Source organism: Lepidothrix coronata, unplaced genomic scaffold, assembly GCF_001604755.1.
Source record: "Lepidothrix coronata isolate B3197 unplaced genomic scaffold, Lepidothrix_coronata-1.0 Scaffold272, whole genome shotgun sequence".
Taxonomy (NCBI): domain Eukaryota; kingdom Metazoa; phylum Chordata; class Aves; order Passeriformes; family Pipridae; genus Lepidothrix; species Lepidothrix coronata.
Genome location: NW_016690452.1, coordinates 81,444 through 109,305, shown reverse-complemented (window position 1 = coordinate 109,305; position 27,862 = coordinate 81,444). Strand labels below are relative to the sequence as shown.

The 27,862-nt window shown below is 43.2% G+C and overlaps 1 protein-coding gene across 1 annotated transcript; it reads left to right on the top strand.

Moving 5' to 3' along the window:
- The first annotated feature begins 129 nt into the window (after window positions 1-129).
- On the top strand, window positions 130-27,477 carry TP53BP1 (tumor protein p53 binding protein 1). Its single transcript, XM_017836196.1, has 26 exons — window positions 130-188; window positions 267-354; window positions 601-671; window positions 1,296-1,454; window positions 1,916-1,997; window positions 2,881-3,026; window positions 3,864-3,984; window positions 4,309-4,400; window positions 5,434-5,642; window positions 6,694-7,939; window positions 11,431-11,550; window positions 12,177-12,413; window positions 13,428-13,485; window positions 14,687-14,779; window positions 15,909-16,410; window positions 17,388-17,540; window positions 20,399-20,688; window positions 21,011-21,187; window positions 21,378-21,799; window positions 21,930-22,121; window positions 22,607-22,810; window positions 23,372-23,584; window positions 24,182-24,276; window positions 25,270-25,469; window positions 26,256-26,401; window positions 27,137-27,477. Exons 2-26 carry the CDS (start codon window positions 272-274, stop codon window positions 27,322-27,324), a joined length of 5,499 nt encoding a protein of 1,832 aa, XP_017691685.1. The 5' UTR covers window positions 130-188; window positions 267-271; the 3' UTR covers window positions 27,325-27,477.
- Window positions 27,478-27,862: the final 385 nt, after the last annotated feature.

The window sequence follows — 27,862 nt, the reverse complement described above, 5'->3', positions numbered from 1 at the left end:
GCTGCCGGCCCGGCGGAGCCCGAGCCCCGTGCTGGTGAGTGCCCGGCGCGGCGGCGGCACCGCCCACCCCGGCCCACCCCGGGCCGGCTCTGACGCGGCCCTCGCCTCTGTCTTGCAGGAGATCGTCTGCGATCCTATCGGCAGCCGGGCGCCCAGGGGCGGCGGGGCGGACCGGGAGCGACCCTCAGGTGAGGGCGGGGCGCGGGGGTGCGGCGGGCCCGGGGGCCGCGGCGGCGCTGACGGCGCTGACGGCGCTCTGCTTGCAGAACCCATGGAGAGCCCGGCCCGCCTGGGCGCTGCTGACCCGCGGGGCTGCGTCGCGGAGGAGGCTCCATCGCCCGGCAGGGAGAGCAGGTACGTTGGCGGGGCCGCGGGAGCCGCCATCCCGAGGCTCTCGGCCGCCGCCTCCGGGGCCTCTCCTGAGGACAGGCCAAGAACGCGGGCTCGGTGCAGCTGCGGCCGCGCCCGGCCCCCGCCGGGGCGTGTGGTGCGAAAGGCTGGGAGGGCCCGGTGGGTGCCGAGCGACCCCTCGGAACACGAGCCGCGAGAAGGCGTCCTGCAGGAACCCCTGCGCGACGTGAGCCAGTCTTTCTGTTGCAGTGTCCTTGGAAAGGCCGGGAAACGAGGTGAAGGTGATGTCGAGGACTGTGCTGTTTCGCCCTGTGCAGAAGGTAACTTCTCCATTTCAGATCTGTTCTTGGGATTTTGAATCAGATCCACCATCTGTGCAGTTTTTCATTTGAGCTGCCTCGCTTGTCTCACCAGGAGTAGTTGTGCCAGCAGTAATGGCTTTAGGAATTGGCATCTTTTTCTGGAAGTTGATATGTATGCTTTGGTGTTTGAAATAAGAAGTGTTGATCATTGTTAACTTGGATCTTGGAGACTGGAAATGGTTTAAAAGAGGCAGGGATGCATCACAACAGCTAGGAAATGGAGCCTTATTATGAACTGACATAGTGGTTGTTGTCATCAGAGGACTTTCAGACACAGGCTTTGTGTTATGAAAGTTATTTCCTCATCATGGTATGACAACCTGCTGCAGTACCTAGGGGCATTAAAAAAGATCTTGCTGATTAATGCTGATTACTGAGGTAATGATCACTGTCCCTGTTTTGTGACTGTATTTTAATTTGCACAGCTGAGGTCAGAGGCTGTTAGTTTATTCAGAGTTTCAGCAATAGCCTAAATACTTTGCATGTTAGAGGGTATATCTTTTGCCCTTGTAAATGTGATAGATGGCTCTTAAAAATTTTGGGGATTTTGTATATATATTTGTAATGGATGTTTGGTGTTAGATACAGGCACGTCACAGCTGCAGTTTGGAGCTCTAGAGCTCTCACAGAGCCAGGACTTTGAGAGCAACTTTGTGCCTAATGAAGGAGATGCTAGGCATCAGCTTCACCCTGGAGCTGCAGTCCTTTCTTCCAGACTTGTGGAGAATGAGTCTAAAGATGGTAGGTGGAAATGATTATAGGTGTCCTTTTGCTGCTCTGTAGATTCTATCTGATCTCTTTAAATTATAAATGTTATGTTTCTTTGACAGGAAATACAGTATTAGTAGTTTTCAAAAATGAGTTCACGGATCACTGGTAGTTGCAAAGAATTTTGCCCTCTCTTTTCTAGTTAATTTGTTTTCTTGTAGCTGTGCAAGTGTTATCATTCATTCTTGCACCTTTCTTTCTTGTTTCCTGAACATTTAGACAAGAGGATATTGAATTCCCTTCCCGGTAAGAACCTCATCCTGTCTTTTTTTTTGTCTTTTTCTTTTCTTGTTATCATAGACAATGCAAGATTTTATTTTTTTTCCTTCATATAAAGCTTGCCTTGGTATTTGTGTAAATTACAAAACTACGCTTTCTTGTTTGTAACAAGAGTAACAATTTTTTTATTTTTTTTTTAATATCTCTCTTTGTAGAACTGCATAGGGATAGCATGGAAACTGTCTCCAGCACAGAAGCACATACTGCTTTGAAAAGCCAGACAGAGAAGTCTGAAAGGTAAAACAGTCTGTCTGTCTTCTTTGTACGTCTCTTATGGGCATTCTGGAAGCTGATTTGTGTACTTCTTTTTTACTAGATTTTTGGACATAGGAGAGGGTTCAGGGCAAAAGAGAAAGGTGAATGGAAAGATGAAGTACTGCTGAGACCTTTTTGCAGCAGTGCTGACTAAGGAGTGCTCTTAGCATTCATAGCAGAGAGAAGAGGTGATGTCAACCTCCTATACACAAAGATACCAGTAGGGTTGTTTTTAAGGGAGAGTGCACTGTATAATAAAATATACTAATAATTTTCTTAAAGTTGTATGACTGGAATATACTAGAAGCGTTTATGCATTTTAAGTCACAGAAGTTATCTTGAAATAATTTACTCACTGTAGTGTGGGCTTCGCTGCACAGGAGAAATCTGGAGGCTAAGTGGTGTGTATTCCAGGATGATTTTTGAGTATTTGCTATTGTAAGCTTTATAGTTTAAATTATTTTTAAGTGTGAAACTTCAGTTTGTTGAATACTTTTTATCTGGCATAAAATTTATATAATATTTATCTTATCTTGTATTATCATATTCTGCCACAAAATAACCTTAAAAAGGAGGTGAAAGAAAATTCCTAGAATCCACATTGAATAGAAGTCAGTAGAACAATCTTCTTTCCATTTAAGCATCAGTGAGGTTGGTAGAAAACTTAAAAAACAATTCCAAAAGTATAACTCATCAAAGATGAAAATGTTATTTTGTCAGGACAGGTCAGTCATCCTTCTTTTTTTTCCTGTGTTATATGCAAGTGAATACCTTTCACCTGTTCTGATAGGTTTTCTTTGCAATGTTGTAGTCCTTCTTAATACTTTGATTTTCTCAGGTCAGTGACTCTATCTTGCCTTTCTAGAACTCTTCAGGAAGCAGAAGAGGATATCAGGAAGAAAACGCCTCTCAGTGACCCCAGTAAAACCGAGAAATCCCTTAATTCTGGCCATGAGGAGTCAGATATTTTGTCAACTCAGGAAGAGATGTTTCCTGAGAATAATGCAACAGGTAACAATAGACAAGCAGAGCCAAAATATCCATCCCAGGGATAGTTGTAAGCATCATACCTACTTGATCTTTATAGGCGTGTAGTGTTTTAGGGTGTAGAGTGCTGTATTTTTCACGTAATTTCTGTTAAAATTGAGAACACTTTGGAAATGAAAGGCCCCAACCTCTTTCACTATATTATGGAGCAATATCTAAATGTCACTTCCTGTTAGAACAGTTACACTGGCTTGTTAAGTACATTTAATTTCCTTTCTTTCTGTGCCCCTTGAAGAACAAAACCCAAGCCTGCCTTTTACCCTCTTCTGAAACTGGCAGTAATAATGCTCACCCTTGGTAGTGACACACCATGTAAAGTGTGGGTAAGTAGTGTAGGCAAATTTGTGTCCAGTGATGTCTACATCAGTGTGACCTTGTGCATGAACCCTCTGTATCCAGAAGGTTCAATAACAGCCTTCTCCTCACACTGAGTCAATGTGGTCAATGCAAGATGTCTTTTCTTACTAGAACCTTGCATGTATTTGCATTCTAGTGCTGGATCAAATGTGCTGATATTGGGGCCATTGGGGATTTTTTTTTTTAAATTTCCATGGGAGGAAGACTTGTACAGTCTAAAATCTATTCAGATTTTATCTTTTTCATCTGAACTATATTGTCCTTACATTTCACATACTGAACTTCATGTGTAGTCCTTCACGAACTCTGTGAAGATCAGCCTGTCCTTGCCTATCTGAAAAATAACTGTGCAATAGTGTGAATTTAATTCCTCAGAATTTTCTGATCGCATTGGTTATTGACCATATTTCTAACTTTATTTCCTTTTGTTTGAAATCACTGCAGGGAGTGGCTGTCCAATAACCGGGGTGGAAGAGGGAAGTTCTCTGGTGTGTACCCCTGCCCGCAGTCTGCAAGTCCTGCAGCTCTCTGGACAGGCAGTCCTTGTACAGGAGGGTCATTCCATGTAAGCAAAAAATCCCCAAACGATTGCAATAACTTTATTGCAGTAGTGCATTTCCATCACTCTCTTCTTTATTCAAGGATTTGTGCTTGAATCAGTATGTTAATTTTGCCCCATGAAGGGAGCATGGCTTTATTTTGCGATGAAGTGAACTAATGGTGCCCATGTGGTCCATTGACCATTTCTGGTCTTATGCTAGTGAACACCTGACACTCCTTTCATGAGAAGTCCTACTGTGACAAACCGGAGCTTGATAAGGGGAGAACTTAATGCATTGTTTAGTGAGGTATGGTCTTCATTTCCATATTCCCTTTTCTTGGTCTGCAGTTTCTCTTCAGGCCTAGTTATTCCGCCTCCTGTTGCTTTTGGACCCAGTGCTCTTGTCCCCAGCAGTCCTACTGAACAAGAGCAAGGAAAAGGTAAAATGTTGTGCGTACTGTCTGTGGTTTGTGTTTCAGTGCTCTATGGTTTAGTCTGAGCTTGCAGCCTTTTCAAAACTTGCTAAAATGATATTTAAGGAGTAAAGCAGGATTGAGAACACTGAGGGGGGTAGATGAAGGGAGATCTGTATCTGTGACTGTTGTCTATAATTCTTTGTATTCTCTCTCTGTCGATATGTCCTGCATCGCTATCATAATAAAATTAGTACTGTTGGCTAGCTCCCCTTCACTTGAAAGATGGGAAATACTTTGTATGGGATGCACGTTGCTGCTTGCAATTGTCCTCCTTTCTTAGGGACTAGCAATTCTTGCTGTAGGCAGGTACTCGTATTAAGTCAATACTGTTAGGGCAATAGGAAGGACAGATAAGGACTGCCTCATAACAGTTATTTTACCTTAACACAGATGACTTGCACAATATTTTAAAAAGCTTTCATATGCTGTATGTGTGCATTCTAGAACCTCATGTCAAAAGATTGTTCCATATGTTCCATATGATACATTGGTTCTTAAAAATTTTCTCTAAGCACCCGTTCACCATCAGGGATAAGATATCTGCATATCCCTGATATGCAGACTTTTAGTATGATACAAAATCAACTATTCCTTTCTGTGAGATTCCTGTCACAGAATGTGACATACTGTTAGCGTGGATATTTTGTTAGCTGGGGTCTGAATTTAGTTGGATTTTACTAAAGATAGCAAAAGGAAAAAAATCCTCAAGAAAATGCTTTTTATAAATTTCAGATACCTTTTTTAGTTGTATAAGTTCTAGACATGTAGCAAAATAGTCGTACGAATTTGTAACAAAACACTTGCTTCCCCCCTTTGAATGTAAGGATATGGATGTTTTTGTTGATCTTTTTTTTTCCCTCCAGAAGGAGTTTCCCTGGAGAGAAGATTCTACAAAGTTAAATATGCCACTGAAGATGAATCTTTTAATAGCATGTTGGAAACTTTAGGAACAACGCAAGAATTTGGTTGTAATATCTCTTCTGCTCTTTCAAACTAGATGAACAGATGGATATATCTATCCCTGCAGAAGGAAGAGAACTGATGCAAAGGCAGAGAGGAGATACGCTGGTGGAGATGGCCATCCCATGTATCCCTCCAAGACTGCTTGCCCAGCCACAGACTTCAACTCCAGTGTCCCAGAGCGCACCAGCCTTCTTTCCTGAGTCTGGATCTGTGCCTATACCATCACAACCAGAGTTTTCTCATGTAAGGCTTCACGTAGATATCTTTTCTGAGGTTTTGATATGGCTGATGCAGAAAGTGTGTTTGAGTCAACTTTTGCTTCTGTGTTGAGCTTCCCTACTAAGCTGGTTCTCATGAACTTCCCTGTTCCCACCAGTCACGGTTATATATTGATTGTAGCAGTTTTACCTGCAGAGAAAATGCAGAACAGCTTAAGAGGGCATAGTGAGTTACTGAACATTAAAGTTGTTATCTTAGACTATGCTAGAAACCTTTTCTGTTGCTTTTTTTTCCTTCTAAAGGAGGAAGGCTGCTCCTTTCTTATGCTGAACTTGGCATCCTGCATCTCAAACTGCATCATAAATTAGACTTTTATCAGGCTAGACTTTAGCATTGTTTGTCGTGGAGAAAGGGAAGCTGTTTTATAATGAAGCATTTCTATTCTCCTACAAGGCTAGAATTCATTTAGTGCATTTTTCAAGTTGCTTATTCTTATTATCTGTTGTTTCCTTTGTGCTTTTTGATTCTGGAAATTATAACTGTTCAAAGGGATTTAGCAGGCAGTTGCTGGGTTTATAGCTTAATATTACAAGTTTCATCAACTTAAGACAGAAAATAAAGGTGGTGCTAGAAACTTCACTAGTTGAAGCAGGGTTTTTCCTTAGCTGAAAACAGTATTCATGTTAATAGACATAGCAGAGAATATGTCCAGAACCCTTAGCTGTTTGACTAGAAATAGCTACTAATCTGCCATACTTGCCCTGTCTTTTGTGATTTGGTAGTGAGAAGTATACCAAAGATTATGTCTGACTTTGCCACAGACATGCTAAATAGTAATGTGTGGTGATAATATTTCTCAGCAAAAACAGGACAATTGTGACTTGTAAATTGGAGAAAAAAAAGTTTTGTATTTTCGTTTGATTGGTTGGTTTTGGTTTTGTTGGTTGATGTTTTATCTGTAGTTTTGTGCTGAGCTTGCTCTGCCCCATAGTCCAGTGTAATGTCTTAGGAATAATAAATAAACAGTCCTACTTGCGGTGCCCTAATACTCCATGTCCCACTTCTTTCTTTTTAGGATATCTTTGTTCCAACTCAGAGCCCAGAGAAGAAGCATGAAGGAGAAGAAAAAACTGCTGCTTTAACCCCTTTATGCTTACCAGGAGATCCCTCTGGACCCACAGGTGCTTTGTCAAAGATATCTACAGGTGACTCTGCATCAAAGCCTTCTGAGCCCTGTAAGCTGATGCTTTCTGCAAGTGTATGTAGCGAGCCCACGAATACAGACATCAGTTCAGGTTCTCTGAACACAGGCCAAGACAGTGAAACCACACAGGTGGAGAGGATTTCTGAATGCAAGGCCTCAGACTTGAGACTCTGTTCTGTGGAGAATAACAAAATAAAACTGAAAATGAATGCAGGTGATCAGGCACTCTCTGAAAACTGTGAAAAAGCCAAAACAGAGGAGGTATGGGCTGCAGGAGTGCCTGTAGGGCAGTTTGTTCGTGGAAGTGTGGCAGGAGATGGGTCATTAGCCGATCGGGAGATCGAGTGTGTTTCTGGAAATCAGGCTGCTGCAGGTCAGTCTGGTCTGCCTGAGATTCTGTCAGATGCTCAGGGTAGAGAAGTACAGTCTGAGGTTTTTCCATTGGAAGAGACTTATGAACCTGAGGCAGTTCCTGAGACGCAATGTGAAGAACGAGAAGAAAAAATGCAAGTAAAGGAGAAACAAGTAAATGAAGATGGGTCTCTTGCTAATATGACACTTTCTCAGAGGTTTATTCTTGAAAGGGAAGGACAATGTCATGAAGATATGGAAGTGGAATTTGCTGATGATTCTTGTAAAAAGAGAAAAAAATTGTTTGATCAGGCCCAGGACTTGGAAGAGATTGGACCAGAAGGTCAGGGAAAAAAATCTTCGAAAGGTTGTACTTTTGACACTGGTGAGGCAAAGAACCTGGATAAACTGTCCTCTAAGGCTGTTGCAGAAAACATACCAAAGCTCAATAAAGTTTTAGCTGAGCCTTCTGTAGGAGAGTTACTGGAGCAACACAACAATTTGTGTCCTAAGATAAAGAGTGATGTTCAATCGGAAGTGGCGTTGGGTGCCAAAAAACATCCAGGCTGTTCAGAATTGGGACAGATAATGATAATAAGCAATCAGCCACCACTTCAAGAGAGAGGGATTGAAACACGGGTGGTTCAGCACGAGAATCAGGTGCCAAAGAGTAAGGAGGATACTGTTATGATGAGGAATCTGGAGCAAGAAGAGCAGATGCAGCCAGAGAAGAAGAAAACTGCTAAATCCCCCAGTCCTTCCAGTGGTAAGTGAATTTAGGTTAGTAGTTCACAGGTGTGTATTTTGAATAATGTGAGGGACAGCTGTATACAATTCTCAGTGTTTTCAGGGAGCACTGATACTGGATGCAAGTTGAACAGTCTCTCTTAAGAGCAGCACTACAAGTTACTGTGTTATATGCAGAATGTGCCCTTATTGTTTTCGCCTGTGCCACACTAGTGCAGGGCAAGAGTGATAAGGTAATTCTTGTTCCTAAGACTTGTAACTGTTTTACAGTAGAAACACAGAGGAGCTTTAAGAACTCAGAATGTTGCGATCTTGGAAATGTTCAGAGATTTTTGTAACTTCTCCCCCACTCAAGAAGCAGCAACGGCAGTGTCCTTGAAAGGAATAATGGTGTGTGGTAATCAGTACTTTCCCTCTTGTAGGTCTCCTTACCTTTTTTTTTTTTTCATTCTCAGAGGAGAATTTTCTTTGTGGGGGTGTACAGAGCAACTCTGGGCTGGAAACTAACAGGGCAAATTTATCTTCACTCGCATGCAAGATGTGGCTCAGCAGGAGTTATGATTCATTGAAATCCCTTTAACTGATGTGTGTAGTTATACGAGACATGTGGGATGCTATGCCTGTGTTTTGTGAAGCTTTTGCCTCTTAACTGGCTTCATTTTAAAACACAGTTCTGTAGTCCTTAAGTGAGAATGAACGAAGAACAAGGGAACTTGATTTTAGTGTCAGAAAATGTATTTCCCCTCTAGGAAGTCTGTTAGGGAAGAGGAAAGGTTGTAGGACCTCAAATGTTACTTAGCGTTAAGTTAAATGATGAAGTTTTAGCTACAATATTCTTAATTTATTATATTAATTTTATTATTATTTTTAATTTCCTTTAACTGAAAGAAGAAAAAAAGCTTTATTATAGAAAATCTATATATGCAATTTAAACACATCACAATTGGCTGCATTTACTTTTCAAAGAAAACTGTAAGCCACTGTTTGGAGAAAATGAACTCAAATTAATGCTGATGGTTGTGTTTTGTGCTTTTGTATTACACTAAAGGACTGATCAGTGTTAAGAGAGAGTTTGGTTTTTGAAATGTTCTGCCTGCTGCCTTCAGACCGATGCAGCATGATGGAAAAGTATGTAGAGTGATGTTTGTTCTCTTACCATCGCTCAGCCCTTAAGGCATGAAGACCTACTGAGCATCCCTCTACTCTTAAAGCAGCTTCATTCTCATAATAATTAATTTCATAATAAGTATTTTAGGAGTCTAATCCCTTATTGACAGATTATGAAGCATAAATCAGTAAGCACAAACTTTGGGTGAAGGCTTCTTGGGGATAGGCTTTGTCTCTTCATCCAGGTCACTGATGAAGTCACTGAGTCAAACGGGACTGGACTCTGCACTGACCCCTGGGGACACCCTGGCTGCAGGCCTCTAACCAATCTGTGCTGCTGATCACAGCCCTCTGAGCTCTTCCAGTCAGCCAGTTCTCAATCCGCCTTGCTGTCCATTCATCCAACCCACACTTCCTGAGCTTACCTATGAGGATGTTCCAGGAGACAGTGTCAAAAACCTTGCTGAAGTCAATATAGGTACCATGCACTGCTCTCTCCTCATCTGCCCAGCCAGTCATTCCATCACCAAAGGCTACTGTTGCCTAGCACTGCCAGATTGGTCAAGCCCCTTGGTCAAGCCACGCTGACTACTCCTGATAACCTTCTCCTCCACATGCCTGGAGGTGACACCCAGGATGAGTTCTTCCATCATCTTGGTGGTGGGAAGGTGGAGGATGTAGGTAAAATGGACTGGCCTGTAGTTCTCTGGGTCCTTCTTGCCCTTTTTGAAGACTGGAGTGACGTTGGCTTTCTTTCAGTCCTCAGGCACCTCATCTGTTCTCCATGACCTTTCAAAGATGATGGAGAGTGGCTTAGCAGTAACATCTGCCAGCTCCCTCAGCACTCGTAGGTGCATCTTATCAGGGCTCATGGATTTGTGGGTATCAAATTTGTTCAAATGATCTCTAACTTTGTCCTCCTTGATCAAGGGAAAGTCTTCCTTTCTCTAGACTGTCTTGCCTCCAGGGTCTGGGTTTCCTGGGGGCTGGCCTTAGTAGTAAAGATGAAGTAAAGCAGGTATTCAGTAACTCCATCTTCATCACCACAGCAGCCACCACATTCAGCAGCAGGCCCACCTTTTCCTTAGGCTTCCTTTAGCTACTGATGTTCTTGAAGAAACCCTTCTTCTTGTCTTTGACATCCCTTGCCAGATTTAATTCCAAATCGACGGGTCGATGGTCTTAAGAACATAAGAAAAGTTTATTTCTGTTAATAAGCTGTTTTCATTGACACGACAGTTGAGCCAGTTATGCGAAAGCATTTAAGCTTTGAGGCACTCATGTTTTCTTCAGGTCTTGTGAAAGCTTGTTTGTGTTCTCTCCAGAGGAATCCATTGATTTAGTAATTAGGTTCTCTCTTATTAAAATGCAGGTGATCACTTCATAAATTCTTTTGATCGTTTGTAACTAGCCTGCCAAATGTGGATTTATAGGCTAGAAGGGACTGTGGTAGCTAGATAATTAACATTCAGTGGGGTTTGTAAATACTTCAGTTTTTAAGTAAAACACTTTTTAAATGGAGGTCTACTCTAGGCCAGGCTGTGACACGCATTCATAAGCTGTTTGTGAGGAATGGTGGTTGGCTTTCCAATGTGTGAGTACCACTGCACTACGAGGTACCTACCCACTGCAAAAATACTCTGAAGTTCTTGGGTTATCTTCAGGATGTTGCAGTTGCTGCACCATATCTTTAAAGCTTGTGGTATACAGGTCAGTGATGGTTTTCAGAATTTTCAAAGAGATGATAGATAACTTTTTGCTGATAGGGCATTTTTTTGTGAGAGGATTATGAAAATTACTTCTGTATGATGTTGAAAGTTTACAAATAAATGGCATGGGATGAGGTAAAAGGAAGGAGCATTTTACTAGGTTTTTTATTTATTTAAATATTTTGATTTATTTAAATCCTGCAAGATCTGCACATGCACCAAGGTGTGGTTTCTCTGATGGGATAGACCATCTGAGCCATCTCTGTGTAAATTTTAGGTTATCAATTCAGGCATCACATAGCTCTGCCAATTCGTTTCTGTCCTAACCTTCATTTCTGTTTTTGGCCTCATCTCCCTTTCCTGTGGAAAATCTTGAGCATTTCTTAAGCAAACCTGCATTCTGTAAAAGTCCTATTCATGTCAGGATATTTAGTCTCCCTTTTATCTAGCACCTGGGAACATCTGCATCAAGTCGAGCACAGCCCAGATTTTCACTGAGACAGATTTTCCACACAAAATGTGAGGAAGATCAGTTAGAGCAGCTGTCCTGAAACCAGTAACTGTTCAGGGGAGTTTTGAGCAGCACCAGTGTTACACTTTTCCCTGTTTTCACAGCACAGTGAGCCTGTGCTTTTGGTATTTGAACTAAAGTACTCCCCTGAAATTACTAATCCTTGTGCTCTGTATCTCTTAGGAACCACATTTCATCTTAATTTGCCAAAGGAGGGTGACATCATTCAGCCCTTGACCAGCATAACACCACCTCTTACTGGCCACCTTAAAATGGGACCCAGAAGACACACCACACCAGTTGGTGAGTTCGACCTGAATGGCTCTGTTCTGCAGTGAAAGCCTGGAAGCTTTTGATTCTTTCTGCATAATCTGATAGGATAACTCAAACCTACCTTGGCAAAAACCATTGCTGCATTGCTGTTCTGTGGGGAGGGCTCATCCCTTCCCCACAGTTTTCTTGCCATGTTTTCTCCTGGATCTCTAGTGAAGGTGTTTACTCCCTGAGTACAGGACAGTATGGAGCACATCTTCCTGGCACTCACTGCATTCTGCATACGACTGCATTAAAAAATGTGAAAGAACCTTCTGAGTGGTGAAAGAACTTAGACTAAAAAAAGATTGCTCCCAGTATTCATGATCTTTTATCAGGACTTTGCTAAGCTCATGAAAAACATCCTGCTAGTGCTGGATGAAAGGAAATGTGTTCTGCTTGGGTAATGGTAAAGTATTCTGTCACAAGCTAAAGATACCTATGCTACAGACTTTTCATGCTTCATATCTAGAAAGGAATTTCCACTATTGCACCATTTCATTACTAATAACACATGCAGTGAAGCGTCTTCAAATAAGAACTAGGACCTGAACCCCAGCAGTGTGAATGACAGTAGCTACTTCTTGTTTTTCTTGTGTTTATATTCCTGTTTTCAGTGGATGGTAGTTGCCCAGACAGCACTATAGCAACCAGTGATGTTACAGCAGAGAGCACAATGGGGACCGACAGTGTCACTGTGGAAAGTGCAGTGGTGTCAGCAGATGTGTCAGAAGTGTGTGAGAAGGGAGAGTTGGGTGTGGTTCCTGAGTCGGATGCAAAACTTTCTCTGCGAATGAACCTTGTTACCCCTGTGAACGACGGGAGCGAGGAGTCCTTGCCATTCAGTTTGGAAAGTAAGAGGACGAAACCTGAAATGTGGAGGTCCTGCTGGATCTCAGCCCTGACTCAAAACCTCTCTTTGGCGTTCCCCGAGACAGTCTCTGAGTCTCTGTAATTTTTCTCGTTTTTCTTTTTGGGCAGTGTCACTTAAATTTGTTTTTCTGTTTCTGCAATGCTCTAAGCAGGGATGGAGTTGAGAGGAGAGGCCTCTGTTGTGAGGAAAGGTATTTCCAGAAGACTAAAAATTGTTATGTATAGTGGCAACGTCACTGGACAGGAAGTGGAGTTTGATTGTATTGGGAGGGAAAAGATTTTATTTTTATATATATATAATCATAGAATGGTTTGGGTCAGAAGGGCCCTTAGAGACCATCTAGTCTTAACCTCTCTGCCATGGGCAGGGACACCTTCCACTAGCCCAGGTTGTTCTAAGACCCATCCAACCTGACCTTGAACACTTCCAGGGATGGGCAGCCACAGTTTCTCTGGGCAACCTGTGCCAGGGCCTCATCACCCTCACAAGGAAGAATTCCTTTCTAGCACCTAATCTGAATCTCTTGCCTTTTAGTTTAAAACTGTTTCCCCTTGTCCTATCACTATCTGCCTGTGTAAAAAGTCCCTCTCCCTCTTTTTTATAAGCCCCCTTTTAAGTACTGAAAGACTGCAATGAGTTTCCCCAAACCCTTCTCTTCTCCAGGCTGAACAACCCCTGCTCTCTCAGCCTGTCTCTGTAGGTGACTCCGAGGTGCTCGAGCCCTCTGATTACCTTTGTGGCCTCCTTGGACCTGTCCATAATCTAGACAAAAAAAGAAGTTTGACAGTATTTTAGTCAGAACAGTGACATTCAGTCTAATAGTGTAAAACTTGTAGAAACTCTGGTCTGTTCTGAGAAGTTGGATGGGGAAGCCTGGGCGCCCTTTGTCCAGTGTTACTCTGCCTCTCTTCACTGAATGTGGGGAGCTGGAAAGGGGCAGAAGAGTCTTTTTGGACTTACCTTAAAATTGTCTTTACCTTCCCTCTTTTTTCAGAGCCCATAGCCAGTGACAGGAAAGATGGATCCTCTGCTGCTGCTAGGACTGCTGCCAGGTAACTGGGCTTCTTGCTGTGTAGAGTTAATACAAAGGTCTGGGTAGATCCTGTTTCCACACATTACCAGTAGGAGGGAAAAAAAGTCAGGAGATGCAGAAGCAAGGAACGCTCTTGGGGTAGCCATGACATGAACTCTTTAGCTCTTGCAGCAGGTTTTAATTACATAGGCAAGGTGGGAACCCCACCTACTTGTTCATTACAGGCTTTTTGCTTCCTAATAATGTCAGCATTTTGCCTCCTTGTGATTGTAGTCAGCCAGAAATTCATATCTTGTGCAGTCCGGAATGCAAGTCTGCCTTATCCACCTCCTAAATTGCAAATATATGGTTTTCTACTTTCTTGTCTTGTGCAATTTTCTGCAAAGAATCTCTGAGAAGTCCCTAAAGAGTATTATCTTTTTGATGTGAAGCTGATAAACACATAATCAGTTCATGGATATGTAGAAATCACAATTTAACACGTTGACCAAAACATAAGTTTACTCCCTTGGTCTTTTGATTTGTATATATCTATCTTATCTCACATTTAATGCCTAGCATTGCTTTATTTTAGCTTTTGGGAGGTATCATTTGTAAGTACTAATGGGAATCTGACTAGGAAGACAGTTACCTGTGGTCACCTGAGTGAAGCATAGTGGTTTGAAGTAGTGAGAAAACTTCTGAATAAACTCAGTACCTCTTGTCACAGGGTTGCATGCTGGATGGTAATTATGCCTCAATGCTGAGGATGAGTGGTAATCATTTCTCACTGGTTGAGGATGGGTTGCCTTTGTAGTATAGGTTGAACATGAACTCTCAAAGTCTGCTTACATTCGCAGTATTTTTGTGGTGCCGTGAAATTCCTAAAAAAGTAAGCCATAAATGGTCTAACTGTGTCCCCTTGTGGGACACAGAGGAAGTAGATGCTGAAACTCCACATGGTGCTGCAGTTTTCCACACTACACTTCCTGGAATTGTTACAGCTCTTGGCTGTTAGGGTGTCTGCAGAAATGACAGAAATGCTTATGCAATTGCAGCTTGTTTCTTGACCTTTGAGACAGACCATGTCACTTATTCTGTGTCTGTGTAGGTCAACAAGCTCAATACAACAGTTGCTGCTTTCCCAAGGGGCTAGAGAATTCTTGTTTTGCTGGGTAAGGGATTTTCTCGCTCCCTGATGCTTTTTTGTTTGTTTGTTTGTTTTAAATCTGCACTGCTAGCTCCCAGAAAGCATCATCTGTGTTTAGTCGTGTCTGTGAAGTTCATCGGGAGGATGAGGCCAGAGGTCATGGTCTTTCCACCTCTCCATATAGGTAACTCCTCACAGTCTTTGCCTGCCAGTCCTGGGTGGATTTATATGCACATGTGCATTTTCTGCATCAAAGAAATTGCACTAAGTCGTTGTCTGTGGGTGACTTAGAAGGTTGGGGACAAGGGGGTAAGTATACTAAATACTGTATGTTTGTATCTCACATGGTAAGCAGACATACCTTTTGACTGAGCAGCGATGTGATTCCAGACAACTTATATGCTTTGGTAAAACCTGGGGTTTGAGAGAATTGAGGTTATACTTAAGACTGTTTAAATACCTTTTCTTTCTCCTCTTCCAAGATCTTCTGACCAATTTTGTTTGTTATTGTTTCTGCTATTGTCTCCCTTCCAAGTCAATCAACTTTTGCTGTCTCTGCTTTGAAAAAGACTGTACAGCTGCATATGTTAGCGTGACAAGGCTGCTTCCTGGAGGATAGAAATCTGCTTCTTCAGTGTTTTCTGTTCTGTCTTTTGATGGGGCAGTAAGGTCTTGGTCTATGTAGAAAGAATAACCTATGTTTCAAGAGTATTGAACAGTTGTACTAAAGACCAAAATGAATAGGGAGTTCCGGTGCTGGGTGAGGTACAGACAGAAGAGAAGACAGACACTCCTCAAAGTACCCGAGGGAAGCCAAATATGTACTTCTAGTAGGGCTCAGTGTAGAGTCCCATATAGTACCTAGTGACACTTTCGGCAGAGTAGACAAATTTTAGTGAAAACTTTAGACAGCAGTTGTGTTTATGCTGCTGGGTCTTCTTGCTAGATGTGATTACCAGTTTCCAACCAATCAAGTGCTGGAGCAGCCTGTAGTAACTTCAAGATGGCATGCTTCTGGAAGCAAGTTGTGTAGTTGGTGCCTGACGTGTGTAGATTGCTATATTAGTATTTGAAAAAGCACCTGGTCCTGTACAGTGTCAGCCATACTTTTTGCTACCATGTGTATCACTTGAGAAGTATTGAAAGGGCTTTTTTATAATTTGAGACTCACTGAGTTCTGTGCAATCGTTAAGTTGCAATAGAATGACTGCCAGGGTGGGGTTTTTTTAATATTGCTTTCACTTGAGTGGCAGCATATTGGTTGTCTTGTTTTCTTAATCAGTAATTTTGATCTGCGTGTTACTGGTTTGTAGGGGAAATCTGTTCATGTTTCCTGGCACAGAAGAAGATGCTGAATTACATACAAATCCCCATGATTGGCAGTACCAGCAACACAAGGCAGATGACAGTGGTGGACAGATCTTAATTCCTCAGAGGATGCAGCAGGACTGCTGTCAACAATCTTCTGGTGCAGAGGATGGAGAGTCTATGGAGACTGATGTCATGAGCACTCAGGCAGAAGAAGGGAGAAGAATGCAGAGGAAACAAAGTAAGGCTGTTAAAACTGATCAAAGTCAAGAGAGCTGGCAAAACACCAAGAATAAAGGGATCCAGACTACAGCAGACTGTCTTTTTACCCTAACAACTGTTACAACTTCAACACAAACGTCAGATGAAATCTCTAAGCAGGTGGAAATGGGAACCAGTATGTCTGGGCAGAGGCCCGGGCGACGAGATGTGAGTGTCCAAACTGACAAGAGTGGGGAAAAGCTTGTGAACGCCTCTGGAGACGACACGGACCCTTTGCACAGTCAGGTGGGATGAAGGCTGCCTGTATTTAGTTTTACTGCTTTAGGACACTAAAGTATCCGATACTTCAGCCAGTAAATTCATTCTCTGTTGGAAAAAGCCAAAGGACCGCTTTAAAATGTTAATGTTGCAAGCTTTCCTGAATCAGCTGTACACAACTGCTAAGGTAGCAGTGCTCACTGGGCAGCATGAGTTTGGGAACTTATTGTCTCCATATTTATTTTCTGGAAAAGTGTGACAGGTTTGATTGGTTGGTTTGTTGGTTTTGTTTGGGGTTCAGTTTTTTGGGTGCAGATATAGTTAACACTGTAAAAAATTTTTCGCTTTTTGTTAACTGGAGATGGGAGTTGCATGAAATTTTGAATGGGTGGTTTGATGCCTTCTGTTTTGCTCCAACCAACTTCTGACAGCTTGTTCTAATGACATTCCATCTAATGTCAAGGGGACACCTCCTCCACAAAAACATTCTAACAAGATGACTAACTTTGAATTAGTATTTCAGAGAGTATTGCAGACTCAAGAAAAAACACTGCTTTGCTGTTACAGTTTGTATATTTTCTTGTGAACGGAAAGACTAGAAAAATGATTTTTTTCTAAACTTGATTTAAGAATAGTGCATCCTGTGGGAAATAGGAGATTAAGAGGGCTATAAAAATGCAGTGCAACATTGATGTGATATGTCTAAGAGTTCATTGAATGAAAGAGTATGAGAAGTCTTGCTGAACAAGTTTGCTGTTTCCTTCTTGGACTGCTGTGATTTCCCTTCCTCTACTTGTCAGCAAGTCAGCAAAATGTGTTCAGTTCTCCTTTGTTTGGAGTCTCTTGTGTTGTTGCCTCTAATTTGTAACAAGATGCTGCAAGATTCCCTACCCCAGCAGTTAAACATGGTATGAAGAAACTGTACTGCAGAGATAGCTCTATCCAGAAATCATTTGCTTTTTGTTGAGATCTGTTTTGGTTTCACTGTGTCCTCTTTATTACAGGGAGAGGAGGAGTTTAACCTTCTTCACCCCCCCAAGGGTCAGGTTCACCGTCGCCACGTGCGAACCATTCGAGAAGTGCGTACCACTGTCACACGTGTTATAACAGATGTCTGCTACATCAACGGTGCAGAGGTGGAGCGAAAAGCCGTTGAGGTAAGTCCCTGGTTTGGGGACTAAATGGAATGATATGTTGGCTGAAAAATGGAAGTAATTAAAATGAGAATGTATTATGGCCGCAGAAAATGAGTTGAATGAACAAGTCTGCGTGCTGTGATGACAGAGCTTTCTTCATGAGCAAACATGCAGACCATTTAGTGCGTGGCAAAAGCTGTGTGTCTGATGGTGGTGTATTTCATGCCTGCTGCTGTGTTCTGAAGACACACTGATTTTTCTTCCCAAAGAATTGAACAAAAGATGTGCATCCAACTGTTTTAGAAGTCTTGGAATTTTGTCAGAATAGAGATATTTCAGAATGGGCAAAAATTCTGTTAGTAAGCAAAAATCACTTCTGCCTGTAAAATTGAACTGTGCAAGATAGTTTATCCTGTTTTACAGCTCAGGGCTATTTTCAACTGCAGTCTTTTGTGTCCTGTGAGCCAGATTCTATAAGAGGTCTACCTAAATCAACTTAAAATTAAGAAATAAACCAGCCCATATTTAGTACACTTGTGTTGTAGTATGTCCATTCATTAGGCAGAAAGTCTTTAGGGAATCGCAAAAGATAGCTGAAAAATGCTGATTTGATGGGTACAGTAATCACATCAGCCTCCTAGGAATAAAATGTTACTGCTATTCTGCTATACCATAAGTCTTGTGTAGTCACAATGAGTAATGACACAAAAGGATAAATTGGTTCAGTGCCAAGCTTATACTTTTACACCTCATACTATGCATGAAATTGCTTATCGTAACATTAAAATGGAGAATTAAGTTTCCTGAAATGTGCTTATGTAGGTTATATAATCACAATGATATATCCATTTCCATTTTATCTACCACCATTTGATATCACTATTTTGTACATACGTATTTTGTATGCATAAAGCTTAAATGGCTCCAAATGACAAGCTGTTGAAAATGATCTTGGATTTCAGTAAAGCTTTTGATACTGTCTCTCACAGGATCCTTCTGGACTAAGTGTCCAACCCACAGCTGGATAAACACATCAGGCGGCGGGTGAGCAATTGGCTCACGAGTCAAGCACAAAGGGTAATAGTGACTGGGGTGACATGAGACTGGTGAGCTGTCGCTAGTGGGGTTCCGCAGGCCTCCATCTTGGGCCCTGTGCTCTCCAACATCTTCATAAATGACTTGGACGCAGGACTGGGAGGGACACTGAGCAAGTCTGCAGATGACATAAAACTGGGAGGAGCTGTTCACTCCCTCGAGGTCAGAGAGGTGCTGCAGAGAGACCTCAACAGGTCAGAGGGCTGCGCAATCACCAACCACGGGAAGTTCAACGAGGGGAAGTGCCGGATTCTTCCCCTGGGATGGGGCAACCCCGGATGTATGGACAGAATGGGGAATGAGATCCTGGAAAGCAGTGCCAGGAAAGGGACCTGGAGGTCCTGGTCGGTGGTCAGTTGGCCCTGAGTCAGCAGTGCCCTGGCAGCCAGGAGGGCCAGCCCTGCCTGGAGGGGCATCAGGCCCAGCATGGCCAGCTGGGCCAGGGAGGGGATTGTCCCGCTCTGCTCTGCCCTGGGGCGGCCTTACCTGCAACATTGGGGCAGTTTGGGGGGACACAATGGAAGGGAGAGATTGAGCCATTAGAGAGTGTCCAAAGGAGGGAACGAAGATGGGGAAGGGCCTTGAAGGGAAGCCGTGTGAGGACACTGAGGGCACTTGGTGTGTTCAGCTGGTGAAGAGGAGACTGAGGGGAGACCTCTCTGCAGTTACAACTTCCTTGTGAGAGGAGGAGGAGGGGCAGGCACTGATCTCTCTGGTGACCAGTGACAGGTTGGATATTAGAAAGAGGTTTTCCACTCAGAGGGTGGTTGGGCACTGAACAGGCTCTCCAGGGCAGTGGTCACAGCACCGAGGCTGACAGAGCTCAAGAAGTGTTTGGATGATACTTTCGGGCACGTGGTGTGTAACTCTTGGGGATGATCTTGTGTTGTGCCAGGAGTTGGACTTGATGGTCCTTGTGGGTCCCTTCCAACCTGGCATATTCTGTGATTCTATGAGCAACCAAAGGCTTCTAGTGTCTCATGTATTTGTTGCCCTCTCACAGTCTGGAAGTGTGGGAATTATTCAATGTCAGACCAGTCTGTTCTGCAGTTAAGGAAACTTTCCTATCTTGACTATCCAGGAGCCACTCTGGCAGTCACAACTGCACTGCTGAGCTGGAACTGAGGCCCCTTTGCCGTGGCAGCTCCCGTGAGCCAACAGGGACATTGGTTGACTCCCTGAACACCCCATACTCACACAGTCAAACAGGTTTCCTCACCAGCTCAACCCCACGTTTCCCATGGCAGCGTCTCATACATCTATATCCTTAAAATAATTTAATCTTGGTGCAATAACTAAATAATAAATAACAGCTTAAGCTGGTGCTTCTGAGGAGGAATCCTGAACAAAGGAACCCCTGGGCTTTTATACCTTCATGGTCCAGGGTGGGAAAGTCTCAGAGTCATTGGCCCCTGCTGTGTCTACAAGTGTCCAGGCCCCTGTGCCCATTGTTATGCAGTTCATGGCCTCTTGCCTGAGGCTCTCACCGTCTTGAGTTTAACCTGCGGCTCAAACTGCAGCTGCACCCTGAGCTATGAGCTACCAACACTGAATGTATTCCTGAACAACACTGTTGGCTGAATTCTTAATGTGACCTCTTGATAAAGAGCAGCTGCAGGCCTGTAGTGAGAGATGCACTACCATGGATCAGTCCAGAATCAAGTCTGTGTGGTTGTCCTCAGCTTCATGAATGTGGTCTCGGCTTGTCTGCGCTTTGGACCGGTGGTTGTAGCTTCCATCTAGCATGCTCGTCACTTTTGACAAACCTTTTTGTTCCTTTCAAGGAAACTGAGGAGCCTGTAGTGGAGTGCCAGGAATGTGAGACTGATGTGTCCTCCTCCTGTAGAACTGCAGTGGGCTCGTCGCTGACCTCAGGGGATCTTGGTGATGTCAGTTCCTTATCTAAGGCCTCAAGTCTCCACCAAACATCCAGTGGAGCAAGCAGTGGTCACTTTGCCACACACGGCAGCAGCAGCTCAGGACGAGGAACTGGAACTGTCAAAGGGAAAGCGTGTGGGACAGAAACTGGAGAATTTGCTTTACCCACTGGCAGAGGCATCTTAGGAAAATTAAGGTATGTGCAGAGTCTTGGGAAAAGAAGAACAGATAGTTTGCAGAAGTGAGCTTGTGAGTGTGAAGCAGGGTAGACCTAAATCAAAAGCTTTCTGGGAAAGATCTGGCTTGATGAGCAGAAATAAGGAGATAGTATTTACTTTCACATCTGTTCTTCCTAAAGGAGTAGTTTGCTTCCTTGTGAGGCATTGCTTTGCCTAAGCTCTTGCCAGTTTAGCAGAAATGAGGCAAACTTCTGGATGTGTTGAGAGATGATTGAGAAAAGGTGAGGATCATGATGAGCTAGCTTCTGTTTCAGAACAGTTACCTCATAAATTCTCTAGCCCTAGGAAAGGAGCTGGGCAGCCTGCATCTCCACTCAGAGTTAGCCAGATGGGAGCACTGCCTTGTGAGGAAGAGGAGGACTCTATGACTGGCAATCGTCAGTGTGGCAGGGCACCTGTGACACCTCGTGGACGAGGAAGAAGAGGCCGCCCACCATCTCGAACAACAGGAACAAGGTACCCTAGAAAAAGGAGGCTGTAACTTATTGCCAAGAAGGAGAATGGGGAGCTCCTGTCTTTATGAAACAGAGGAAAAGGAGTTAGTTTTTAGTGATACCATGTAGCAGCTGCAAGCATGTCACCCAACTATTCTATAGGTAGTAACTTTTTTCAGATCTTTCTGGGAACGCTTTTCTCTTTTCTGCAGAGATTTAGCTGGACTGCCAGGTGTGGAGGATGTTTCAGCTATGGCATCACCTGAGAAGAAATCACTTACGCATTCAGTTCGCCTGCCAGGTGGAGGGGAGAAATCTGACACTTCTGGCTTCTGTGCATTACGTCGAAGTGACTCTCCAGAAATCCCATTACAAGCGATGACTGGTCCTTTGGACTGTGCAGACTCATCCTCTGGGAGCAGCTTTGTGGGCCTCAGGGTTGTAGCAAAGTGGTCCTCAAATGGGTACTTTTATTCTGGGAGGATTACCCAAGATGTTGGGGCTGGAAAATACAAGCTGCTCTTTGATGATGGACATGAATGTGATGTGCTAGGAAAAGATATTTTACTCTGTGATCCTATTCCACGGGAGACAGAGGTGACTGCACTCTCCGAGGATGAGTACTTCAGTGCAGGTAAGAGCAGTTCTTGAGTTTTATCCTTGGTTTTCTGAGTCACTGAATGCAATTGAAAACGAATGCTTCTCCAGGAGGATGAGAATCCTGGGTATGGTTGGTTAACAGGTGTTCTTTGTTGTCATGTCAGGTGTAGTGAAGCAACACCGGGAGGTGTCTGGAGAGCTATACTACTGCATTGAAAAGGAAGGCCAGAGGAAGTGGTACAAACGAAGGGCTGTTATCCTGTCTCTGGAACAAGGAAATAAGCTCCGTGAGCAATTTGGGCTAGGTCCTTATGAACCAGTCACCCCTCTGACCAAAGCAGCTGACATCAGTCTTGGTAAGGGGAGGTGCTGTTGAACTGCTGGCTGTGCTCTTCTGTGTTTTGTGCCTTTGAGATAATTTTAGTACCTGATCTGAATTACCAATGTTTAAATATTTCTGGGTATTCAGAAATGCTTTTGGTACTCCACAGTGGGATCTTTGAGATCCTTTTATTGTTCGGGGTCAGAGACTTAGTGGTATTGACTGGCTTGCAGAAAGCACCCTGCTTCTAAGACAGTGGTGCTTGTCGTACTTCTGTACACTTGGTGGATGGCTGCTCTGATACAAACTCTCCAGCAGTACCAGGAGGAAGAGAGACCGGGCTTGAGAAGAAAGATACACAAGCGAGATACCTTTTTTTCTTGCTTTCTTCTGTCTGAGGGCAGTGGCACGTACCTCCTAAGTACTATTGCGTTCAGCCACCTCTGTATAGATAGGTGGGGTGAAAGCTCATGGAGTTTGGTGACAGCCTGTGACTAATCTCTGCATACTGTATTGCAGATAATCTGGTGGAGGGGAAGAGGAAGCGACGTAGTAACTTTGGTTCTCCCAGCACTTCCAGCAGCAGCACAACTCCCACTCGTAAAGGGCAGGAGAGTCCACGCATCCCGCCAGGCACACTGTCTGGGAAAAGGAAACTAGTTGCATCTGAAGATGAGCGATCCCCAGCTAAACGTGGCCGCAAGTCAGCAACAGTAAAGCCTGGTGAGAACCTTATTTTCTGCTCTTAAACCTGCATTAATTTATTTTTTGTCACCCTGATATTTTTGTAATTGATCTTTCCACTTCTCATAAGCAAAAAGTAGGTGAGAATGCTTGTTTGCCCTCCATTCTCCCTGGATGCATTCAGCCAGAGGTGTATTTAGCATAGTCTGAGTATTTACCTGCCATCTTTTCAGTTCTGCCTTTTAGAAATGTTCTGACTTTAATGTTGTGATTTGTCTCCCTCCTCTCTTGTCTCTTTAATCGGTCCCAAAATGCCTAGCTGTTAAAGGAATCAGTGTTCACAGCAGTCAGTGTTGTTTCAGGATGTTGATAAGACTGGCAAACATTGTCCCATTAGTCATTCAGGTTTTGATTTGAGGATTCTTTGCAACCAGAAGGGTAAGATATCCCTACCTATTCTAGTGTAATCCTAGCCCAGTCCTGCCTGTCTCCTCCAGTAAAATATCTGAGTTGAACATATCTGCCAGGTGAGATATCTTACCCAGGATCTTTGTGCAGAATCTGACTTTAAAGACTTACGGTGCTTCTGTCTCTCTGCAGGGGCTGTGAGAGCTGGAGAGTTTGTAAGCACCTGTGAAGGTGTAGATGCTGTAGATCCCCCAGTACTGGAGGACCATCGCGGACCCTTGCCCCTCAATAAGACCCTCTTTTTGGGCTATGCCTTTCTTCTCACCATGGCAACACCAAGTGACAAATTGGTCGGTCACCAGAAGCTATCAGATGGTCCCACAGGGAGTAGCGAGGAGGAAGAAGGTGAGGCAAATCTTACCTGTTGCATTTTCAAGTGAAATGCTGTGGCTTTAGGAAAAATTCCTGATGCTGTCTGATCAGACATTTGTGTAAGTGCTTGTTTACCCTTTTGCTCTTTAATCCTTTGTAGAAAGGACCCAAGACTTGGTCTCTGTTTTAGATCTTTGGCCTAAGATGTGGCAAACCTCAGTGGTGATCATGGGGCTGTTCAGCAAGCTAAGAAAGGTGTGAAAATTAGTGAGATGAGGGGTGTCAGAATAGTATAGTGTAAGAAGGAAGGTTTTGAAAGCTAAGGGATAGTGCTGGGAAACACAGAACTTGAAAGCATGTATGAGTTGCTCCAGTTTGCCTTTGCTAGTGTTATGTTCCATGCAGTGAACTGCAACATGAAAAAAGTCACAAGATGCTCACCTGGCCAGTGCTGTACTACCCTTTCTTTTGCCTCCCTTTTTTTTTTTTTTGACTCTTCCAAGGGTTTTATCTAGATATTGTTGGGAGAAAGGCTGGGGTCCATTACTGGAATCAATGAGGACTCTGTAGACTGAGGTGTGGGAATATAAGCAGATAGATTATAGTCAAAAACTGAACTTTCTGCCGTAGAATTTTTAGACGTGACTCCGTACGACAAACATTACATAGCACAGCAGCTGCAAGCGGGAGCTGGCTATATCCTGGAAGACTTCAATGAAACCCAGGTAACGGTTCACTTACTAATCTAGAATAACAGTCACAGAATAGTTGAGATTGGAAGGAATTTCTATAGCTTATCTTGTCCAACCTCTCTGCCGAAAGCAGGATCAAATAGAGCAGATCACTTAGGTCCTTGTCCAGTTGTGTTTTGAGTATCCTCAAGGATGGAAACACCACAGCCTCTCTGGCACCTTAATCCTGTGTTTGATCACCCCCAATTTAAAAAAAATTTAGAGGAAATTCTATTTAATTTTTTTATTTCAATTTGTAACTGTTGCCTCTCGTCCTTTGAGTAGATAAATTGAGAATAGTCTGGCTCCATCTTTTGTACATCCTTTTATCAGTCATGAATGTGCATTAATAAGACCACTCAACCCTTCCCTTCTTGAGCTTTAACAAGTTCAGCTCTCTCAGCCTCTTCTTGTGTGTCAGGTGTTCCAATGCCCAGACCTCTCAGTGGTCTTTGGCTAAGCCTGCTCCAGCATGTCTGGTGTTTTCGGTGTACTGCAGAACCTAGGAGTGGGTGCAGATGTGGTCTCACCACAGGTCTGTGCCTCAGAACACTTAGAGGTAGAGCTCTTCACTTACCAGATCTCCTTGGACAACTAATTTAATTTAGTGTTGCTTTTACTTAAATGTAGAATGTTTTAATAAAGAGGGTAAATTGTTCTTGGAGCATCTTGCCTGAGGAAGCAGTCTTCTCTAGTGACTAACTGAGTATCAAACTAATAAATAAATGATCTCATCTGGAAGAGGGTTATGATGCAAAAACTATTAGGCAGAGTTTTTCTCTGTGAACTGCAGAGCTTGGAATAGGTGATTATTAAACAGATTCTGAAATCAGTAGTACCTTTATCTAATTCATCTTTCACATAACAAGGCTATGAAAATCAGGGTTTCAGTTGTTTTCTTCTTTAAAGTGTTTAGCAGCAGGATAATTTCTGGGTTTTTTTGCAAGCGTTGTCTCCTTTTTACTTATCTCTTTATCTCCCTTGAAGTGTAATGCAGCATATCAGTGTCTTTTAATTGCGGACCAGCATTGTCGAACTCGGAAATACTTGCTGTGCCTTGCCAGCGGGATCCCTTGTGTCTCTCATATCTGGGTCCATGATAGCTGTCATGCTAACGAGCTTCAAAATTATCGGAATTACCTTTTACCAGCTGGATATAGCCTCCAGGAGCAAAAATTGGTAGAATGGTAAGTGCCAAATAACCATGATCTGAGTCCACAGAATCTCCAAGAGAACTGTTACGCTTGGGAGGCTCTCGAATATCTACAGGTACTGAAGGTGACCCTAGTACTGCTCCCCATACTTTTCCTTCCATATAGGAACAGCACTTCCACCTCTTTCTTTGGATTTACTGTGACCTCTAGTGCCAAATACATATGGGTGCTATATACACAAAAAAGACAGTCTTCTGGGAAGTAAGAAAGGAATCAGTCTTCTCATGAGGAAGACAGAACTCAGGAAAGGCTTCCCACACATGTGGCTAACTTCTCTAATTGCTCAGAAATGGATAAAGGAGAGCAATACTAATTTTTTCCTTGATACGTTTTGAAGCTAGCTTCTGCATTTTCTGTGGAGGCTAATCCAGCAGGTCTGTTCTGAGATAATAGTTGCCAGGTCAGACTCCTCAGGCAAGTTGAGGGGCAGACAGAGTTTGTAAATTGCTGTAGGCTTTTGGGCCGGAGACTGATGTCTTCCTGCTCAGACCTGTCGAAGTGGAAGCATTTTGGATTTGTACAAGAAAGGTGGTTCTGGATTAAGAAAGAGCCTAGCCTAACTTCAGATTTAGGCTGCTGCAAACACACCCCACCGTTATTGTCTAGCTCTGTTTTACTCTCTATAAACAGGATAATCCGTTCAGGAGGGGGAGTAAAAGAGCAGGTCATTGTACACAAAATATTCAAAGAACCAATATGGGAGCCAATCAGGTGACTAGACTACTAGGTATTCTTAGTAGTCTGCATTTCTCTTTACAGGCACCCACGAGAAAACCTGTTTCATGACCTAAAGGTTCTCCTGGTGTCAGACCAGCAACAGAGCTTCCTGGATCTGTGGTCTGAAATTCTCATGACAGGGGGAGCAGCATCTGTTAAACAGCATTACTCAAATGCTCACAACAAAGGTACTCATTGGCTAGTTTCTCAGGGACCCCTATGCTAGTGGTCTCTAGTATGGTTTAAAACCATTTAGAATGTCTTACAAGATTGTCTATAAGCAGAAAGGAAGGCAAAGTGCAAGATATTAGCTCTCTACTTGAATGTAATCTTTATACAGATTACATCTGGGAGACCTGTCTTTGCAGAGAAGATGCTGCAGCAATTCAGAACACAAGCTGTCAGCTTCCAGCCTATGTTGAAAGGGGGAAATAGGCAAGAGTTGCTCCTGGACCTTTTGTGGGCCTCTCAAATTGTACTTCCTTGTCCTTTTCAACTCAGCTGTATCTCCCTCTCCATACGGGATGTAGGTTTTAGTATGCCCAGCCTGAGGTCAGGACTCAGTGTCCTGCCTGTAATGTTGGTTACTGGTTTTCTCTTACCTGGACTAAAAGGAATACTTTACTTGCAAGGTGCAGGGTTGCTGTATTAGCATGTATGAAGAGAATTCACTGCCTAGGAATGAAAAGACACGTAAGAGAGGTTCATAGTGGTAAAACACGTGGATCTGCCAGGTTGGACGGGTCTTGGAGCAATCTGGTCTCGTGGAAGGTGTCCCTGCCCGTGGCAGGGGGGTGGAATGAGATGAGCTTTAATGTCCCTCTCAACTCAAATCATTTAGGATTCAGTGATTCTATGATTTGCTGCTGCAGAGCAGATCCTCTTTCTTCACCTGACAGATGCCTGTCTTTCCTCCTGTGCAGATATTGCTTTGGGTGTTTATGATGTGGTGGTGACTGACTTGTCCTGCCCAGCTGGTGTCTTGAAGTGTGCAGAAGCTTTACAGCTGCCTGTTGTCTCGCAAGAGTGGGTGATCCAGAGCCTTATTGCTGGGGAGAGAGTAGGCTACAAGCAGCATCCAAAATATAAACATGACTATGTCCCCCACTAAATGAAAACTTTGCCCTGCTGCCCCAACTGTTGTGCAGACTCTGTTTTAATTGGATTTCAAATGTTTGTGAAATGGGCAGTATGCATGGATTATTGTATATAGTTTTATCTGCTGGACTTTTATGATTAAATAAATGTTCAATCTCTTGTGGTATCTGCTGGGACTCCTCATTTATCTAAACTTATTCCAGGGCAATGTCTTCAGAAAAGGAGGACAAAGAGAAAAGAAATGCTTACATTTCTCTGAGCTGAATAGCACTAATATTCTACTTTGGGTAAAGGCTGACCTCAACACAAAGTCAATTATAAAGGAAAGGAAGGGGGCATATTCCATTGGCAGCCTGTATTTACAGAAGTAAATACCATAAAGCTCAGGGCAGCAGCAATTCTGTTTGTTGGAAGAATACCACGTTCTGTACTTATCCAGTTTGCTGTTGTTCTTTTCCATTGATTTCATTAAGGTGTTGCTAAGTGACTGCTATGAATTTCTAGGACAAAGTGCCATTTTGTTTTGGCTACCTCTCTTTTTTTCCTGTAGT

Bases quoted from the DNA above. Each gene is read 5' to 3' on its own strand.
- TP53BP1 (XM_017836196.1), top strand. From the start codon at position 272: ATGGAGAGCCCGGCCCGCCTGGGCGCTGCTGACCCGCGGGGCTGCGTC. The intron at 16,411-17,387 runs GTGGGATGAAGG...TCTTTATTACAG, and splicing joins CGGACCCTTTGCACAGTCAG to GGAGAGGAGGAGTTTAACCT. The intron at 22,122-22,606 runs GTAAGGGGAGGT...ACTGTATTGCAG, and splicing joins AGCAGCTGACATCAGTCTTG to ATAATCTGGTGGAGGGGAAG.